We start from the raw sequence: 21,533 nt of genomic DNA on the forward strand, positions 1-21,533 counted from the left end.
CTGGGAATGTCACATTCAAGTGAGTTATAGAATTGGAGGGAGGGAAACTTGTATGTTTATGGGAAGTTATTCTTTTAAAAAAAAAAGTAACCTGCAGATGTTAGGCATCTAAATAGATTGTGACAGCTGTTAATACTGATCTGGCCAATAGCTGTTTGCATTGGATGTGACCTGTGAACAGATTGCCTGTTAATGGTACACATGCCCAATCTTTAACCACATTAAAAGCAGTTCAGTTGGAATGCACTAGAATTTTAGTAGAGTCACACTTATCCTTTATCTTTGGTTTGTCTGGCCTTAAATTGCTACTTTAAGTAATTATCCATTTTCTTAAAAGTAATATTAAAACACTCTTTACTTGCAGCACTTTCACATCATGAGTACTATATTTTAGATGGGCGTCCACGATTCCTAATCCATTTTGTAAAGAAGTTCTTCAACCAAAATAGTTCAAGAACCACAGGTGTAGACTATTTCTTTACATGGAGATGGATGCCAAAACCAGTGCTGACAATGAATGCAGATGCATTACAAAATACTAGACATTCTGTGTTGTCAAGAATTGGTTCCCTAATTTTCAAACTTTTTCAGCAAGTCCTGGAGAAATATAGGCCAACTTTACACTGTTCAAAACTATGGGCTGAATTTTACTTGCCCCCGGCAGGCATGTTGGTGTGGAGCTGACATGCTCCACTCCAACCCACCACGCAGCCACAAAGCGTTTAGGGGTGGGTTAACAAGTGCTGAGTGGAACTTCCACCGCTAACTTGGGGAGCAAGTCCTGCCCTCCGGAGCTGCCAGCCAATCTGATTGATCAGCATCTCCATCAGCTCTGGCAACGCCAGGAAGGCATCAGTGGCCACTGCCAGGACTGCAGAAGAAGAAGAAAGCTAAGGCCAATGGATCTCTGGAATATGTAAGCCCGGTTTCTTGGGCTAAGGGGGTTTGGGTAGGTTAAGCAGAGGGTCAAGGGCATGGATGGGGACACGTAAAATAGGATGGGTGTCCGCCCCACACCTTACCGCCCACCCCTGAGCTCACCCCCATAATACACGGCAGCAGGCAGGGCAAAATCGGCAGCCTGCCCACCATATTTAAATGAATAATCAACGGTCAATTGGACTTATTTTCAAGCTAAAACAAAAACAGAATTACCTGGAAAAACTCAGCAGGTCTGGCAGCATCGGCGGAGAAGAAAAGAGTTGACGTTTCGAGTCCTCATGACCCTTCGACAGAACTTGAGTTCGAGTCCAAGAAAGAGTTGAAATATAAGCTTATATTTCAACTCTTTCTTGGACTCGAACTCAAGTTCTGTCGAACGGTCATGAGGACTCGAAACGTCAACTCTTTTCTTCTCCGCCGATGCTGCCAGACCTGCTGAGTTTTTCCAGGTAATTCTGTTTTTGTTTTGGATTTCCAGCATCCGCAGTTTTTTTGTTTTTATTTTCAAGCTAACTGACCCTGAAAATACACGCCCACGCCCTAAAATGTTTGGCATGGGCAGCTAGGTGGGAGTGGGCAGTCCAATTTTTTCACTGAAATGTTTAAAGAGCAGGAAAGAAGAGGGGAGGTTGCTGTTTGGGGGCTGCCCTTTGCCGAGCGCTGGATGGCCCCCTCCAAGGCTGAAACCACCCCCCCCTCTTTTCTACCCACCTCGACCCTCTGCTTAACCTACCCAAACCCTCTCAGCCCAAGAACCTGGGCTTACATATTCCAGAGATCCATTGGTCTTAGCTTTCTTCTTCTTCTGCAGTCCTGGCAGTGGTCACTGATGCCTTCCTGGCGTTGCCAGAGCTGATGGAGATGCTGACCAATCAGATTGGCTGGCAGCTCTGGAGGGCAGGACTTCCTCCCCAGGTGAGCGGTGGAAGTTCCACTCAGCACTTGTTAACCCACCCCTAAACGCTTTGTGGCTGCGTAGTGGGTTGGAGTGGAGCATGTCAGCTCCACACCAACATTGTTTCTGGGTGGGCGTGCTGTCCACACCTCTTCCCCTGTATTATTCCTCCCTACGTCTCAAAGAAAAGCAACTAAGGTATTTTGGAAATGTCTCACAACAGGATATATAAATCTCAAAGTTTGGTATCAGCATTTATCATGCACTTCTAATTCATAAACTGAGGCACTTTTTTACTAAAACAAAGACATATTTTATGAAGAAATAGGTTCCTGAAACTTTTTCAATTAAAGTTGAGACAAAGGTCTCTACAAGTTAGGATTAACTGATACCTGAAAATAGCAGTCAGAACTTTATTTCCTGGAAAATGTGAGAGGGCCAAATAATGAAAAAGAATGCAGAGCTTATAAACAAACATGAAGGCTGGATCGGAGATGACAAGGTTCTTGTAAAACTTTACACAGAGAACGAAATTTAAGAGCTATTTTGTACATGTGTTAGAAAGTGGAGATATCCGTGGATATTTGCATGGCATTTAGCTTGGAGTAGGTAGAGTATTAGATTGATGTAATAAATTTTGTTTTACTGGAAATTAGTTAAGTTTTGTTTTACTAGGGTTAAGGAATAAGATAAGAGAAGCAATCCTTAATATGTACTAAAGGCATTATCAGTCAATAACAGAAATATATGTGGCCCTTGAAGGTGGAAGATAACAGAAGGGTGGGCTTCTTTCCATGGTTTGAACAAAGAACTTGACATGACATAGGGCATCTTACGTCAAAGGGGAAGCCTTCCTGACAAGACCTTATTGTCCCAGAAGGAATCCCAGGTTCAGCCCTGAAAAAAGGTACAACAGGAAATTTGGAAGACTTCTACTGCAGAAGGTGAAACGGAGAGCTCTCCAGAGTGGATCCATGCTGACTTCCGTCTAACACTCTTGGGTAGTTTGAAAAGTCATGAAGACACCGAAGAAAGTATGGAAAAGAAGAGCTATTTACGTAAGCCAGCCATCCTGCTCGACTTGGACACAATCATTTAATTTTGCTGTCCCATCTTAAACTCTGATTAAACACAATATACTCACCATATTGTTTGCAATTGATCCTGTATTTTAAAGGTTAAGAGGTAACATATGAACCTACTCTCAGCCACCCACCACTAGATTTGTCCTGTTTTCTGTAGAGGATAAACAAATCCAGAAGATCTGCATTGTTTTCGGTGAACAACGAACACAGAAAATTTTCAGAGTACGTCAACAGTTAGCTTCAAAGCACTTCACACAAGCAAGCTATGGTCCAGCTGACAGACAGACCAAAAATGCTCCATGGGTAACCTGCCTATATTGCTGACCATGGAAAAAGGAAAAGTTGCCCCCAAGAGAGCTAGAGCACAAAAGTCAGAACAGAACAGCATTCAAATTCAGCACTCCTAGTCAACATTAATGCTCTAACATTCCATTCACTGAGTCATTTTAACACCACATATAACTGGGTGGGGTGGTTGGGAGGGGGATGGATGGTGGCAGAAGAGGTGGTTAGAATAAATGTAAGAACATGTATTGCAATTGCTACTATTCGGCAAAAGTCTTTTAATGTCAATGTGAAGAAATTATGTGACATGTACACCAATTCTCTGACTATCCAGTGTTGCTCTACAAATGGTTTTAAACTATAAAATGGGTTTCTTTAAAAAAAAATTTGAAAAGCAGCTTTGCTTATGACATTTTTTAAAACAAATTTCTCCTACTTGTTTTTGTATTGGTCTCCAGCACAGTCTATGGTGGTCTAGGATTACTGTAATTTACACAAAAACTTCATTAGATACAGTACCATATGACAAGTTGGAAAGTGCAAAGTGCATTCCAATGTCTAAATGATGAAAGGGTAGGCAGCCAATAGGGAACTGTGCTTTGTGACCAAGCAGCGTAAATTGTTGCACCTACCAGCGCACACTTCCATCAAATTCTTCAAGGGTCCTTTGGTGTACAGTAACCCAACAAGAATGCCAGAAAGATGGCCAACAAAAGATGATCTAGAAGAAAATAAAACTCTTAGCAAGTGCATACTCAAAGTGACATTGATTGAGCAGTGTCTTCACAGCAGTTATTCTGACAATTAAGAGTTCGGTGTTCCAACCATTTAAAACAAAATTATGTCAATGTTAAAATTAATTGAAAGGCACTCCTGAAAATGCCAATTTATCAAAAAGCAACCAAAGTGATTACTTTCTCTCTTAAACTCCTTAAGTGAATTGTTACCAGAGGCCTTTCTGCAATACAGACTGACAACAGCTGTAAAATCTCATCCACACCAAAAACATACCATTTGGGAACTAAAAATGTTTTATTGAGCAATTGGTGTGTATATCCCTATAAAACAGGTCATGTCATTACTGCCGAGACCCCAACTAAACCCTCCAATTATTTACCTTCACATCAAAACAAACTTCATCTACACCCAAAATTCTGGAATCTTTTAAGCCACGTAATTTGTTTGATTACGAGTGTAGTTGGACGCAAATGTGAAAGTAACTGTAGGCCAGAGCATTCATGCCAGATTTGGCAAGGGGTTATTGAATGAAAAGATGGTTTGTGTGCCAAATTCACAACATTATACGTTTGTAGCTTGGGCTTGGCTGTGATGCCTCCTCTGGTAATAGATTATTGACTCTCCTGTTGGGGCTCAGACATAAATGAGATTACTTGAGCAAGGTATGAGAGAGCAACCAGCACCAATGCAGCTATACCTAGCAAGAGTCAATGGCTTGGAAAGAACGGGTGGGAGGAGAAAGAGTGATAAGAGAGACATTGGACCAGGATTTTCCACTCCGGGTCTAAGTCCCGTAGTGGGGGCAGGAGGCGAGAGTATTTCCCTCGTGGAGTCCAGTGGGAAATTGTTCCAAATCGTGTGATGCTGGGTTAATTAATTATGCAGCTGGGGGTTTCCTGACTTTGTTAGGGGACGGGCAGGAAGTTGCACGCCCCCCTGTCATATCTGGCAGCCATATTTAAAGGGCGCCCGGACAGCTGCTGCTTTATCCCGCTCTGAAATGCGGTCCAGGAAATGGCTCGGAGACCCAAAGCAGCACCAGCACCAAGGTTCAACGATTCACCTCTAAGTACTGCTGAATGCAGCGGAGGGCAGGAGGGATGTCCTCTACCCAGGGATGGAAGGAGGAGGCCCACCTGACTCACCAACCCTGCATGGGAGGCAGTGCCAGGGTGGTGAGTGCCAACAGTGGAGGACACTGTTGTACACCAGAGGATAGCCCTGCATGCAGGAAAAGAGTGAGTGACCTCATCTGTGCCACCAGGGTAAGTGAACCCTCTATTGCTCAAACTCACCTCACAGAATGGGAACTGGGACACGGGCCTCAGTAGCCAGGCCACTTTGTGCTGTTCATGCATAAATGGTTTCTCAACGTGATGCATTGATACCTCATAGCTATACTGCAGTTCATGTCGTCTGCAGGTGGGGAGGTGATTGTGGGTCATTGACCCTGCCACAGAGAGCTCATATTGTGGAAGGAGGGAGGGAGGAGTCTGGCATAGAGGGCACAAGCAAGCACAGCTGATGCCATAGCCTCTCGTGACCCCATCAGCTTCAGCCTCTGTGACTGCACCAGAGCAGGAGACTCAAAGTGAGCTGGGGCCCTCCAGGCCTGGATGACAAAGGACATCCACCAAAGTCATCAAGGACAACAGGGCATAGTGGTCAGCAGGCTGCCTCCACCCCTGCTGCGGATATCGGGGTAGCACCTAGACACAGTGACAGGCAACAAAAAATTCATAAGTTCTGATTTCACATGGTTGCACGGGTGCACTTTCATTATTCAATGTTGATACACTTTTGTTAATAGACTACACTTGCACTTTAATGAGGTCTGATGTGGTTTTGTTGCGATTCTTAGTCATTAAGCTTGTGCCTCCCAACCCCGATCTTTTTAGGGGGGCACCCAAGGCTGGGTCTGTGCCCTCGGAATCATGCGTGCAGGGAGGCAAAGATCTTTGCCAGGGTCCTTGTGAACCGTGTGTGTGAAGCCTCCCACACATATTGAGTCTTTGCCCTCTCACTCAGCAGTTCAAATGCTGTTGCATTGTAAGGACTTCAGTTGTCCAATTGAGCTGACCTGCAGCTCTGCCCATGCTGTGACCCAACTCCCATCCAGCATTTCAATTAGTCCACCTCGAGGTTTTGAGCTCACATGGTGACAGTATGTTTTGAGACCCACTTGAACACCTTTTACCCTGCCCCCATTACCCACACCCTCCACCCCCTAACCATTCACTCTCCTGGTGTCACCATGAACCTCTGCAAAGTCACCCTTGAACACCCCCACTATTACCCTCTGTCCCATAAAAGATAACATTCACCTGCCCTCTCTTCTAGGGGACCCCCCCCCACCACAAATGATGGTATAAATACCCACCCTCGTCATTCCCACTCCCAAAATCCACGTGTCCAAGTGGTGGAGGTCAATTTTTTTCCTTTATTCATTCATGCTATGTGGGCTAGACCAGCATTTATTGCTTATCCCTAATTACCCTGGAGAAGATGGTGGTGAGCTGCCTTCTTGAACCACTGCAGTCCATGTGGTGCAGGTACACCCACAGTCCTGTTAGGGAGGGAGCTCCAGGATTTTGACCCAGTGACAGTGAAGGAACGGTGATGTATTTCCAAGTCAGGACGGTGAGTGGCTTGGAGGTGAACTTCCAGGTGGTGGTGTTCCCATGCATCTGCTACCCTTGTCCTTCTAGACAGTAGCACTCATGGGTCTGAAAGGTGCTGTTGAAGGAGCCTTGGTGAGTTACTGCCGTGCATCTTGCAGACAGTACACACTGCTGCTACTGTGTATCGGTAGTGGAGGGAGTAAATGTTTGTGGGTGGGGTGCCAATCAAGTGGGCAGCTTTGTGCTGGATAGTGTTGAGCTTCTTGATGTTGGAGCTGCATTCATCCAGGAAGTGGAAAGTATTCCATCACAGTCCTGAATTGTGCCTTGTGGATGGTGGACAGGCTTTGGGGAGTCAGGAGGTGAGTTACTCGTTGCAGGGTTCCGAGCATCTGACCTGCTCTTGTAGCCACAGTATCCATATGGCTAGTCCAGTTCAGTTTCTGGTCAATGGTAATCCCCAGGATGTTGACAGTGGGGGATTCAGCAATGGTAATGCCATTGAATGTCAAAGGGCGATGGAAGATTCTCTCTTGCTGGAGATGGTCATTGCCTGGCACTTGTGTGGTGTGAACGTTGCTTGCCATATGTCAGCCCAAGTCTAGATATTGTCCAGGTCTGCTTCAGTATCCAAGGAGTTGCGAGCGACGCTGAACATTGTTCACTGCTGATTGCGCATCCCTACTTTTGATTTATGATGGAAGGAAGGTCATTGATGAAGCAGCTGAAGATGGCTGGGTCAAGGACAGGGAAGGGGGAAAATTTCAGTCGGGGTTCATTTGAATCCCGACAATGGAACGGAAAAGGGCTTTTTGATGGCCTCTGGCGGGAAAGGTGACTGGTCATTATCCCGCCACAACGGTCAGGACCGCAAGTTCCCGCTGCCTATGCCCACCATCGGGAAACATATTTTACAGTTCCCATGGGATTGTCTGCCCCTGCTTGCCATGATGCCCACCCATTACCTCGTTTAATTTCTTTAAATTTTTCCATTTGATAACTTTTGTCCTTCATCTCTCATCTTTTTTCAAAACTTATCACAGCTTTGTATGTCACTGTACACATTATTTACATCTTGCTGCATTCTTTCCACAGCACACACCTTTGCCAGTCCACAGAATAAGCTATAGATCTGTTTCCAAGCTGCAAAAGCCAATACAGACAACCATGTAAAGTCTGTAAGAAAGAATGGTCCTATTTTATTCCTTCCCTTCATCATGAATGAAATACTTGGACTCTTCTCATTACCTTCCCACAATGGCACTGCAGAGATCAGAAACCCACTGTGAGGAGTCAATAACAAAATGAATCTCCATGTGTATTGAGATGCAATGCATTGTCACCATACTCACCTTGCAAGCTTGTTCCATTTGCCACAGGGACAATCATATTCTCACTGGCTGAAACAAGTCAAGATCTTCCGGTATGCTGGCAAAACTTATTCTGTGGATTATCTGATCAACATTCAGCAAAAAAGTGCTCAATGTTACTTTGTTTGAGTGAACTGCAGCTACATCAGCCATGTGGCACTTACAGGTTTGTTAGAATCCAGTAGTAGCAGAAAACAGGATTCCATGGTGTAGCCTCATACAGATCAGCATCAATTTATCGTTTAATGAAATTGGAAAAAGCATCCAGGTGAAAACAACATTTTTGTATCCTTTGTTCCCCAAGGCCCTCAACTGTAATTTTTCTCAGAGTTCCTTTGCTTTTAAAGTTTAATGAACTCTGTTAGAGCCCTTTTCCTATTTCGGTATTAAATGAATCCTGAGAAAAAACACAATTTTTTTTTATTCTGGCAATTATAATTACATCAACAACTTAGAGCTTCACGATAATTGCAAAAAAAAAAAGACATTAAAAAAAATCAGCAGTCTGATTTTTTTTTCAATAATTCAATAACTATTAGTTTTCTCAGAAGAATTGGAGTAATTCTTTTGGGAGTCAATGCAACATTTATTAAAAGTAATTCACTGTATCACAGATTATGTATTTACTTACCCTGGAGCAATCAAATGAATTGCTATCAACTCAGCCCAACATGCATACTGACTCTGCACTGGGAAGCCCAACACATAAGTGATGTCTCCAGGGTTGTAATAGTTGTTCACAACTTTCAGGGCAAATAAAACACCTGAAACAAAATTAAAACGAACATACTCCAAATAAGCCACAATGCTTCCTTTTCAAGCCCACATACAACATGGTTATTTCATTGTTTCTGCAAGTACATCAGTCATTTTAAAAAAGTTATCTAATCCCCAGATCCTGTGCCATATACAATTTTCAGGAAGGCAGGCCAGGCCAGTCTTGCTCTGCCCGCATCTTGCCTTAAGTGCATAAGGGCAGCCCAAAAATGGCTAAATTTCTGATTCCACTGACTCTCGATTGATGGCCCCCACTTAGTGCCTCTGGGAAGCCAAGTTCAAATGGAGAAATGATTTCATGATGATTTCACAGGCACAACCTCTCACACCTGAACCATTCTGTTTCTATTAAAATGACATATCCAGTGTGAAAAACAAAGCAGTTTTCTTTTAGGAATTTTAAAACAGCAGTTCTCTCTCTTCCCTTACAAATCCCATAAATAATCAAGTGGCAACTTATGCATCAATTGCCTTTCCCTGTGGGAGCTGGATTCTTTATCAGATATATCTCCTAATGGCATGTTGAAAGAAAGGGAGCTATTGTACGGAGGTTCAAGGCTCTAATCTGTCTCCTGGCATTTTAATGCAGTGATTTGGTGCAACTGTTGTGCTACAGCAGATGTAAACCTTTTACAGAAATAAAGTCTTGGAAATTTTCCTTACATGAGGGACCAAGAGCCAAAATACTGAACATTTCCTGTCAGAGCTGAGTTTGAATCTGGAGCAGCCTGAAAGGATGAAAGTCTCTCTATGTTGGCTGTAAAAGTCCTATCTGGATTGAGCGCAGCCAGTATCAACCAATTCCCTAATGAATGCAGAACCATAGTAGAAAACTGTGAATAAAGGATAAATTGGCAAACTTATTTAGAGGGACTGAAGGTGGCTGATATGTGAAGCTGAAAAATTCACAGGAACAGGAGTGAGCCATTCAGCCACTTAAGCCTGTTCCACCATTCAATTAGATTATGGTTGATCTGTGACTCAAACTCATTTACCTGCCTTTGACTCATATCCATTATCCACTTACCTAACAAGAAAATATTGATTTCAATTCAAGAAAGAATTCCAGATTTCAACTGCACTTAATCCTAAGAAATGCATCCTGGTTTCCAAGCTAAACTTTAAGATTAAGCTCTCTTGCTCTGAATTCCTCATTATGGATAACATCCATATACACTCGCTTATTTACCATTTTAGTGACCTCCTCAGAAAATGAAACTAAGTTAGCCAAACATAGCTTATCCTTCACAAATACATGCTGACCCTCTATGATCAGCTCAAATATGTCCAGCCCCTCAGGTACTCTGTCCCAAATGACAGATTCTATAGACTTCCTCATAAGTAACGTTAGACCAACAGATCTGTAGTTACCCAGGATCCATCCCCCAACCTTCTAAAACAATGGCGAGATATTAGTAATTTTCCAATCCAATGTCATAATCCCTGAATCAAGAGAGTTTTGGAAGATTACAATGAAGGCATTTGCAATTTCCTCATCTATTTCTTCCTGTGGTGGATACCACCAGGTTTAGAGATTTGTCTATCTTAAGTCTCATTATTTTCTCCCTTTTTTAAACTTAAAATAAATCCAATAAGTTCCTACACTTGATTTATTTTTAGTTTCCCTTGTACCACCAATATTTTGGCTCTTCCTCTGCTATGAAGATGGATACAAAGTACTCATTTGACAAATCTGACATTTCCTTATTTTTGATTACAGCATCTGTTTTTAATGGGACCACATTTTCCTTACCCATTCTTTTAACATACTTATACAAACTTTTATTCTTATTCTTGATTTCTACTGCGAGTTTTTTCCTCCCTATTCTTAATACTTCTGTTGTATCCTTTTGTTGTTTTTATAGCTCTCTGCTAGATTTCCACTCTTCTTTGCATTTATGCATACCTTTTTTAGTAGCTTTAGACTGCATATTACCTCAAATGTTGACCATGACTACCTAACTACACAAGTGGAGCTTTTGGCTTTTAGGGGTATGTACTGCTCTTGTGTTGAACCAAATACTTCTTTGTCTGTAGGTTTAATCAATAATAATTTAGCTCAATTTATCCCTCATTCTTTCAAAGTCAGCCATAAGTTTGAAACATTGGTTTGTGACGGTCCCTACTCCCTCTTAAACTTAAATGTCAAATTTTATCATGTTAAAGTTACCTGTCACAAGATACTTCCCTATCATCAAGGCTGGTAAGTAGGTTTAACTTGTTACTCAACACTAAATGTAATAAATTCAGTCAAATGAAATTAAGAATTTGGCATACCTGATTAGACAGGAGTAGGATAAGTTTTACTTTGTGTGAAAAGGTGAGTGGCTAAAGTTTTGCTACACTCATCCTGATGAGCATAAAATTCAGCAAAAAGTAAACTTCCTTACCTGAGAAACCAACTGCACATTGCAATTTATATGAGTGATCCTTCATTAATTCTACTAGGAGCATCTCCAGTGCTAAGTAGACGACTCCAGTTATTAAAGAGAACACAGACAAAATGTAGGCAAACCACCTGGTGCCAAGCCTTTGCTCCAATTTGATCCCTTTGTATAGCATAGACACCATGTTGAAATATAAGTGCCAGTCATCAGCATGGTGAAATGGCGAATAAAAAAGACGACTCCAATCTTGTCTGTCCCAGGTTTCATGCACACTGGTGCAAACGTTCAATAATGGCTTAACTGGTGATAAGAAAAGATAGATATTCAACGCCATTGTTATCAGTGTAGCAGGTGGAATATTATCAAATCCCACTTGAATTATCTGGCTTAGTAACAGAAAAAGTCCCAAATTCACTCCTCGCCGTCTGGAATACATGACTCCCACTATCAATGGATAAGCAGTGGCGATGGTTCTTTGGATTAGTTAATATTGTATTCAGCAATGAAGTTAGCTGCAGAACTGTGACTTTTACCTGAAATTACAATAACACATACTTGGAGTTATGCAGCACACATGTATTACCAGCATTTTTACTTTTGAATGAAAAAAATAATGAACACAAGAAAGTTCAATTTAACAACATGTTGGCAAAAAGCAAATGCTGTTCTGCTCAATTGTTTTGGTGTCATCGTCTACCATTCCCACTATGTAAATGACAACAAATTTTCCATACTGTTCACAGAATCACAGAGTTCAGAAGAGGCCCTTCAGCCCATCAAGTCTGCACCAACACGTGAGAAACACCTGACCTACCTACCTACCTAATCCCATTTACCAGCACTTGGCCCATAGCCTTGAATGTTATGACGTTGGCTAACTAAATCTAGCTTTATTGTGTCACACTAAAGTTAAATGTTTATCGATACAAATTTTCATTTAATTGTGGTGGGAAGTTCATTGTTTTAAATTTTTTAAAAATTGCACTAAGGTTTTAAATCGTAAGGAGCAACTACAGTTAGGCGCGTTCAAAATACTTGGAAGGCATGGCAAGAGACTTTTATAATCAAGTACAGTGGAAAAAGTACAATAGAACCAGATGTACAGGCAATGCAGGGGTCTTAACACTGTATAATTAAACTAATTGACATTGTGACCAATGCCTAGCAATTTAAAATACATGCACCCAAATATTTATCAAGACCAAGGAATGTCTTCCTCCTGGTTGGATATCAGGAAAAGATTACCTTTATCCTAGAGTCAGAAGGAATAATCTACCATAATGGTAAAAGCATGGTGAAAGGGGAAGAAGGTGGCAAAGTGTTAAAGTCAGTGGACTAGTAATCCAGAGGGCCAGGCTAATGATCTGGGGACAAGGGTTCAAATCCCACCATGGCAGCTGGTGGAATTTAAATTCAATTATTAATCTGGAATTGAAGAGCCAGTCTCGGTAATAGTGACCATGAAACTTTTCTCGATTGTCATAAAAAACCCATCTGGTTCACTAGTGTCCTTTAGGGAAGGAAATCTGCTACCCTTATCGAGTCTGGCCTACATGTGACTCCAGACTCACAGCAATGTGATTGCCTCTTAAATGGCCTTCTGAAATGGTGTGGCAAGCCACTCGGTTCAAGGGCAATTAGGGATGGGCAACAAATGCTGGCCTTGCCAGCGCACCCACATCCCATAAAAGAATACATTTTAAAAATAGTTTCACCACGGTCCAGGTATTTGCTGCCCACTTTTATTTGAAGCCAGAAAAAGGACTCCTTTAGTCATTCTGCAGCAGAAAATGGCCTTAACGCTACAGAGATGGGACCAAAGGTTAAGACCCAGTGGGCTCCCAGATATTTTTTCAATATCTGATGCAGAGAAATAACAGCATTCAAGGTATTTCTTTATATTAAAAGCTAGAAATAGGAGTGGTCACCACTGAGCTCTTCCAAGGTATGGAAGACAAATCAATGACCTTTTTCTGACCCAGCTAGGACCATACATCTTATTAATAGGGAAGTCATTTATATAAGTTAAATAAACCCAGGGATATGTATGTGCAACAGGAGGAAAGCAGAAGTTCACACCACATCTGAAGCAAATATTCATAACTAATAAGCACAGTGTATTCCATATGAAAAATGAACACAAATTCTCAACAGAATTAACTGCATGTTAATTGTTCCACTCTTGACATATTTACTGTGGACTTCAGCCATAATCAGCAATGACAAAGTATGATTGTTTAACTCTTATGCTTTCTGCATTTACTTTTAATTTTGGCTCTTGATACAAGTTCAAGGCTCTCTGCATATTATTAGATATTTGAAGAGGTGAAATCTGGGGGAAAAAAAATCAGAGACCAAGAAAACTACAGCTCTGAAGATTGTGAGGAGGAATGGCCTTTGATGCAAAGTCATTTGAAAAAAAAAATGATCCAAGCACTTAATGGATCTCAAAAATGCCCGAGGAAGTGGTAGAACCACTACAGACATGGAGCATTCTGTGCTCCCACCCACCCTGTTGTCATGAACCTTTATAACAAAAGACAGAAGCAGAATGGAAGTCTCCTCCAGCTCCTTTGTTTTTTTTAAAAAAAGAGGTCTAAAACAACACTCTTAAATTGAACCAGAGGGTGATGTACAAGTCTTAAAACAAATTATATCAAAATAATGTTGATATATACATGGCTGGATTTTCATTCGATGAAGGCGGCAGGTTTTGTAGGCAGGCGTGCTGGCAATTTTACTACAGACCAGCATGCCTGTCTGCCAACATGCTCCCACCTCTAACCTATTTTCAGTGAGACCACTTCTGGGGACGAGGGGTGCAGTTGTTAGGGCCAGTTAAAATGCTTATTGAGGGGACAAATGTCACACACTGAAATGGACCCCCAGCTGAGGCAGAAGCCCAGAAGATGGATGGCGGTGGCTTCACAGCAGCAGGTCGGGTGGGGTGGGGTGGGGGGGGTGCAGTGATGCTTCTTTTAATTCTGGGGTTGTCAACCCTCTAGGGTTGACCTGGAGTCTTCAGGAATTGAAGATCAATTTCCAGGACGCTGCTGTGTGCAATCCTGGAGAAAAATCATCGAGAAGGTTAAAAAAAAGATTTTTTTTTAAATCATTTTCTTTGAACAATTCTCTTTACTAGATATAAAAAAAATATTGAAAATGGGGGAAAAAAGGCTTTTGGCTGACAGTCAAGCATCATAGAATTGAGTATTGAGTCTTTTCGCTTTCCAATTGACTTAGGAAAGCAGTGTGTCACAACGGTGGATGTATTGGCCGGCTAATAGCTGGAGTGTGGGGGCAAGTCATCTGACGAAACCTCCGGGAATACATTTAAACATAGTTGTCAACCCTAATTCTACGTCCCCCTACCGCCCCCCTCCGCCACCCCACCCCACTGGCACCACGGGTACCAGAGGACCACAGCTGCGGCTACAGGTCATTCTGAGAAGGGAATCCTCTTCACAATGATGGTCCAGCAGCTGTGGCTACATTTTATTTTTAAACTTTCTAAAATTTCAGAAGGCGCCTTCATCTTGAGGCACCCTCTCTCCTCTCATCAGCAGGACCCACCCACCTGAGGGGAGGTGCTGGCCTCCCTGCTGTGGAGCCTCTCTGCTGTCCTTAATTGATCAGGGCTCCTGAATGCGGCATCTTAATAGGCTGCTTCGTACAAAATCGCCCTCAAGGTCCTGCCGCTGATATTTCTGAGTTCCCGATCTGCATTTCAACCTGACAGTGGAATTTGGGCTGAGGAGCAACAGTTCTTCCCATAGTCTCTCAATGTCTAGGAAGATTAAAAATCTGCAGACACATGCCAAAAATTCCAAGACTTAATAGAAATCCCGAACATTACCTTCCCTGAGAAATTTCTTTCAGAATGGTGAGAGTGCAGCTTTGAGTGCATGTGATAAACGACCAAGAAGATCTTCCATTCATTCAGATATTCTGTTGCACATTAAATATCTAGACAGCCACTCAGGGGTATTCAGGATATGATACAAATAAATGAGGTAAAATTGCAATTCATTATAACACAAGGGGAAAATTACCAGAGCCCTACTTAGTGTGGACATCAGAAAAGTTGTGATGTAAGGCAATCTTAGCATTATGTCAGTGATTAACTACTGATGCAAAGACTGTTGTTGGCTAAGGATCTGAAATTGCATTATCGAGGGAGGAAGCTGTGCGGGGGCCGGCGCGGACCTGATTGGCGCCCCAGATTGGGTCCGCGCCGCCATATTACGTGGCCAGGCCAATTAAGGCCCACCCAGCATGACGTGCACCCTGAAGAGCTGAGCGCTCCCTGTGCGGGCGGGGGGTGGGGGGGGCGGTTGGGTGGTGCTTCCCTAAGTCGGAGCCTGCGCTCTTTAGTGCAAGTGCGTGAAAGAGCGCAGAAATCTCCGAGGCACGGAGCTGCCTCGGAGATTAGTTTAAATTCCCAAAATTTTAATAAAGAAAAGAAAAAATTTTAAGAAATGTCTCCTTATGTGACAGTGTCACATGAGCTGGGACATGTTAATGAACATTAATGAAAAAAATTGTTGAATTAATAAACCCTTCATGAAACCTCATCCCGCCCACGGATGAGGTTCCATGAAAAATGCGAAGGCCACCTGGGTTCTTCATCTGCCTGCCAACCTTAAGGTGGGACGGGCACTCAGTTTATTAGTTTAATTGATATTTAAATGGCCTTAATAGGGCTTTGACAGTTCGGCGGGTGCGCAGCTGACTTGGCTGCGTGCCCGCCAAACTGAAAACCTAAATGATGCGGGGTGACGTCAGGATGCACGCCTGACGTCACTGCACACCATTTTATGCCTTGGCGAGCAGGCCCCGCCCCCGCTCGCCAAGCCAAAGATTCAGGCCTATGAGAAACTAGCTAACAATTGCTTATCCAAAAGATTTGTCTGAAATTTCCCTCTGTGCTATTGGATGCATCAGACCTACTGAAATAAATAGGTTAACATCTGTGTAAATAGCAGGAATTGGAATTTCAGATTTCCTTAAGCATTGTACATTAATAACCCATTATCTAATTTCAGGACTAAGTTTTAAATGCGTTCTTTTTCTGAAAAAAAAATCATCCTAAAATGCATTAATGTCTTCTTTCCCTTATTATTGCCAAGGTATTTTATTCATGTATTGATTGGTCTCTGAGTCGTGGGTTTATATCCTAGCCTGTAAATCATTCCAAGGTATTCAACATCCCATTCTGAAGTTAATGTCTTTGAGATTTGTAACACTGAAGTCCTGCAAAAATGTAATCCTGCTTCCATACTGCCTTACGTTCAGATATTCACAAATAAGTCAAAGTAGAATTGCTCCAGTGATCCAAACAAAGCTCTGAGATAATGCAACAATAACTTCTTCAGGATTCCAGCCATGAACTGACAGAAGTTCTTTTGTTAAAAAACCATTAGTAAAGGACAGGATTATGACAAGAATACATTTGGATATTGTTACAGTAAAGGATAAACAGATGTTTTAAAATGAGGAATGTTAGATCATTATTTGAACAAAGCTCTCTTTTGAGAAAAAAAAATGACAGGCAACCTGCTTGCAGTTCATGGAATGCAATTCCTCCTTAAAATGGATGTTTTGAGAAGCTGTCTGAAGTTATCCCTGTTTTGGTCAGCATGCCTTGATTAAATAACAGACCAAAGACACTGGGTGAATTGTTCATTTTCTGCAAGAGACTTCCCAAGTCCTGCTGCCACCCCCAAATGTACAAATATTAAGAATACCCTTCAGGCAAACTAGCTGCGTTGACTGAGCCTGCCACGTGCCTGCATATTTGTTCACCGACTCAAAAATAAATTGAAGTTGGAAAAAAAGAGTTCCATGAATAATCGTTGTATTTGTTTTGAGTGCTGTGCATAAGTGATTTGTGTTAGCATTTAAACCATTTCAGAAATGTACTTTCTGCATATTCACCCTAGTCTTGGATATCTGAAATAGTTGCCCAGTGTGAAATCTGCCCAGTTTGTCTATTACTGCCTACATATATTGTACATTTTCCAAGATAATTGTCACCCTTCCCCAGGTCAGTTTTAGACAGGCTGCTTGAAACTTTTGATTCCAGACGTAAAGTGAGAATTAATTTACACAGGTTTTACAAAATAACAATTGGGATATAATTTCTAATATTTTAAAATGGAATTTCTTTAAAATATTGATCCTAAGATTCTTACACGTTCACTCCAAGACCAGAGGTTTGGCACAGTAGAACTTTTGCTGCAGCATGATCTTTCTGTAAATCAAGGGAACCTGATGTCCACGATACAGGGTTACTGAGCATCCACCTCGCTTCCATATTAGCATAAAATGGACATATCAGGATGTTTTCTTAGCATTACATTCCAAAACAGAGACTGCCTAAAAAGATTTTCTTCATCAGTCTTCTTGGCCAGAATCTTCATCAGTCTTCTTGGCCATAAATAAGAATGATGTTCAGAAGGTTAAAGTATAACCTACTAAAGGAACAGATTCCAAGGAAGAAATTTAAGGCAGCACTCTTGCAGGAGACAAGAGGCAGAACCTGTCACAGAACATAAAGTATCACATTCAGATGCTGTGTTGAGACTCAAGATCAAATGTCTCACAAGAGCAACTAGTCATGCGAATTTCTGTAAACAAGTGATATACAAAAGACCAGCCTCATCATCACCCAGTCACAGTGAAAGAAGAATATACATAAGCTATTGTAAAGAAAAATCAAAAGCTTTTCTGCTTAAAACATTATAGAAAAGTAAAGAGTACTTTCTAACACTGTCAAATGGGCAAGAAGAATCCACTCCAATTTGTTTGGTTAGCCAGATTTCTGAAAGAGAACCCCCCATTACCAAGCTTAAAACAGTCTCCAAACTAAATTACTGAAAAAATGACACCGGTATAGTTTCTATTTGACCAACATGGAGTACATTATCACTTCATAATGACATCACACCCACCCACCCACCTTTCCTATACCCGACTCCAGAGAGCTTAGTTGCATTTTGGCAAACATTTCTGTGCCACAACTTTTGTGTGGTTCCTAGGTTCTACCGAGGCAAAGTAAATTCATCCAGCATCAAAAAATAGTGCACATGGATCTATGAACATACGAATTACAAGCAGGAGTAGACTACACGGCTCCTCGAGCCTGTTCCACCATTCAATAAGATCATGGCTGATGTGATTGTGACCAACCTCACCCTGATAACCTTTCACTCCCTTGTTTATCAAGAATCGGTCTACCTCTGCCTTAAAAATATTCAGACTCTGCTTCCACTGCCTTTTGAGGAAAGGAGTTCTAAAGACTCACTACCCTCAGCGAAAAAAAATCTCCTCACCTGTCTTAAATGGATGGCCCCGTATTTTTAAACAGTGACCATTAGCTCTAGATACTCTCACAAGAAACATCCTCTCCACATCCACCCTGTCAAGATCCCTCAGGATCTTAAAGGTTTCAATCAAGTCGTCCCTTACTCTTCTAAACGCCAACAGATACAAACCTATAAAAACAAAAAACTGCGGATGCTGGAAATCCAAAACAAAAACAGAATTACCTGGAAAAACTCAGCAGGTCTGGCAGCATCGGCGGAGAAGAAAAGAGTTGACGTTTTGAGTCCTCATGACCCTTCAACAGAACTGATTTTTCTTTACAAGGAGAGGGGTGAAATATAAGCTGGTTTAAGGTTGGTGGGGGTGGGGGGGAGAGAGAAGTGGAGGGGGGGTGTTGTAGGGACAAGCAAGCTGTGATAGGAGCAGATCATCAAAAGATGTCACAGACAAAGGAACAAAAGAACACAGAGGTGTTGAAGTTGGTGATATTATCTAAACGAATGTGCTAATTAAGAATGGACGGTAGGGCACTCAAGGTATAGCTCTAGTGGGGGTGGGGGGCATAAAAGATTTAAAAATAATGGAAATAGGTGGGAAAAGAAAAATCTATATAAATTATTGGAAAAAAAACAAAAGGAAGGGGGAAGAAACAGAAAGGGGGTGGGGTTGGAGGAGGGAGCTCAAGACCTAAAGTTGTTGAATTCAATATTCAGTCCGGAAGGCTGTAAAGTGCCTAGTCGGAAGATTAGGTGCTGTTCCTCCAGTTTGCGTTGGGCTTCACTGGAACAATGCGGCAAGCCAAGGACAGACATGTGGGCAACAGAGCAGGGTGGAGTGTTAAAATGGCAAGTGACAGGGAGGTTTGGGTCATTCTTGCGGACAGACCGCAGGTGTTCTGCAAAGCGGTCGCCCAGTTTACGTTTGGTCTCTCGAATGCAGAGGAGACCGCATTGGGAGCAATGAATACAGTAGACTAAGTTGGGGGAAATGCAAGTGAAATGCTGCTTCGCTTGAAAGGAGTGTTTGGGCCCTTGGATGGTGAGGAGAGAGGAAGTGAAGGGGCAGGTGTTCCATCTTTTGCGTGGGCATGGGGAGGTGCCATAGGTGGGGGTTGAGGAGTAGGGGGTGATAGAGGAGTGGTCCAGGGTGTCCCGGAGGGAACGATCCCTACGGAATGCCGACGGGGGGGTGAAGGGAAGATCTATTTGGTGGTGGCATCATGCTGGAGTTGGCGGAAATGGCGGAGGATGATCCTTTTAATGCGGAGGTGGTGGAGTGATAAGTGAGGACAAGGGGGACCCTATCATGTTTCTGGGAGGGAGAAGAAGGTGTGAGTACGGATGCACGGGAAATGGGCTGGACACGGTTGAGGGCTCTGTCAACGACCGTGGGTGGAAAACCTCGGTTAAGGAAGAAGGAGGGCATGTCAGAGGAACTGTTTTTGAAGGTAGCATCATCGGAACAGATGCGACGGAGGCGAAGGAACTGAGAGAATGGGATGGAGTCCTTACAGCAAGCGGGGGTGTGAGGAGCTGTAGTCGAGGTAGCTGTGGGAGTCGGTAGGCTTGTAATGGATATTTGTGGACAGTCTATCACCAGAGATTGAGATAGAGAGGTCAAGGAAGGGAAGGGAAGTGTCAGAGATGGACCACTTGAAAATGATGGAGGGGTGGAGATTAGAAGCAAAATTAATAAATTTTTCCAAGTCCCGACGAGAGCGTGAAGCAGCACCAAAGTAATCAATGAGGGCCCTTAGCTTCTTCCTTGAACAGAGGCCCAAACAATCCCCATCCACCACTACTCTACTCCGTCTGGCTGAACTTGTTCTCACACTGAACAATTTCTCCTTCAACTCCTCTCACTTCCTCCAAATAAAAGGTGTGGCTATGGGTACCCACATGGGCCCCAGCTATGCCTGTCCCTTTATGGGGTATGTGGAACATTCCTTGTTCCAGTCCTACTCCGGCCCCCCTCCACAACTCTTTCTCCGGTCCATCGATGATTACTTCGGTGCTGCTTCATGCTCTCGTCGGGACCTGGAAAAATTTATTAATTTTGCTTCTAATCTCCACCCCTCCATCATTTTCACGTGGTCCATCTCTGACACTTCCCTTCCCTTCCTTGACCTCTCTGTCTCAATCTCTGGTGATAGACTGTCCACCAATATCCATTACAAGCCTACCGACTCCCACAGCTACCTCGACTACAGCTCCTCACACCTCCGCTTGCTGTAAGGACTCCATCCCATTCTCTCAGTTCCTTCGCCTCCGTCGCATCTGTTCTGATGATGCTACCTTCAAAAACAGTTCCTCTGACATGTCCTCCTTCTTCCTTAGCCGAGGTTTTTCACCCACGGTCATTGACAGGGCCCTCAACCGTGTCAGGCCCATCTCCCGCGCATCCGCCCTCACGCCTTCTCCTCCCTCCCAGAAACATGATAGGGTCCCCCTTGTCCTCATTTATCACCCCACCAGCCTCCGCATTCAAAGGATCATCCTCCGCCATTTCCGCCAACTCCAGCATGATGCCACCACCAAACAGGGATCGTTCCCTCCGGGGGCACCCCGGTCCACTCCTCCATCACCCCCTACTCCTCAACCCCCACCTATGGCATCTCCCCATGCCCACGCAAAAGATGTAACACCTGCCCCTTCACTTCCTCTCTCCTCACTGTCCAAGGGCCCAAACACTCCTTTCAAGTTAAGCAGCATTTCACTTGCATTTCCCCCAACTTAGTCTACTGTATTCGTTGCTCCCAATGCGGTCTTCTCTACATTCAAGAGACCAAACGTAAACTGGGCGACCGCTTTGCAGAACACCTGTGGTCTGTCCGCAAGAATGACCCAAACTTCCCTGTCGCTTGCCATTTTAACACTCCACCCTGCTCTCTTGCCCACATGTCTGTCCTTGGCCTGCTGCATTGTTCCAGTGAAGCCCAACGCAAACTGGAGGAACAGCACCTCATCTTCCGACTAGGCACTTTACAGCCTTCCGGACTGAATACTGAATTCAACAACTTTAGGTCTTGAGCTCCCTCCTCCATCCCCACCCCCTTTCTGTTTCTTCCCCCTTCCTTTTGTTTTTTTCCAATAATTTATATAGATTTT

At 43.0% G+C, this 21,533-nt stretch overlaps 1 protein-coding gene across 7 annotated transcripts in view; it reads right to left on the reverse strand.

The window, feature by feature from the left end:
* rhbdd1 (rhomboid domain containing 1) overlaps positions 1-21,533 on the reverse strand; it is a 70,860-nt gene that overhangs the window by 45,762 nt on the left and 3,565 nt on the right. For 6 of the 7 annotated variants that reach the window (XM_041215471.1, XM_041215451.1, XM_041215459.1 and 3 more), the window contains exons 2-4: positions 11,104-11,633; positions 8,568-8,700; positions 3,840-3,928 (exon numbers count right to left, since the gene is read on the reverse strand). In XM_041215471.1, coding sequence (XP_041071405.1) covers positions 3,840-3,928; positions 8,568-8,700; positions 11,104-11,536 — 655 coding nt within the window. In that variant the 5' untranslated portion in view covers positions 11,537-11,633. Of the gene's footprint in view, positions 1-3,839; positions 3,929-8,567; positions 8,701-11,103; positions 11,634-14,677; positions 14,697-21,533 lie in introns of those variants that run through there. The other variant, XM_041215466.1, reaches the window with a different exon arrangement.

This window comes from Carcharodon carcharias, chromosome 2 (assembly GCF_017639515.1).
Source record: "Carcharodon carcharias isolate sCarCar2 chromosome 2, sCarCar2.pri, whole genome shotgun sequence".
In the NCBI taxonomy this organism is placed as follows: Eukaryota; Metazoa; Chordata; class Chondrichthyes; order Lamniformes; family Lamnidae; genus Carcharodon; species Carcharodon carcharias.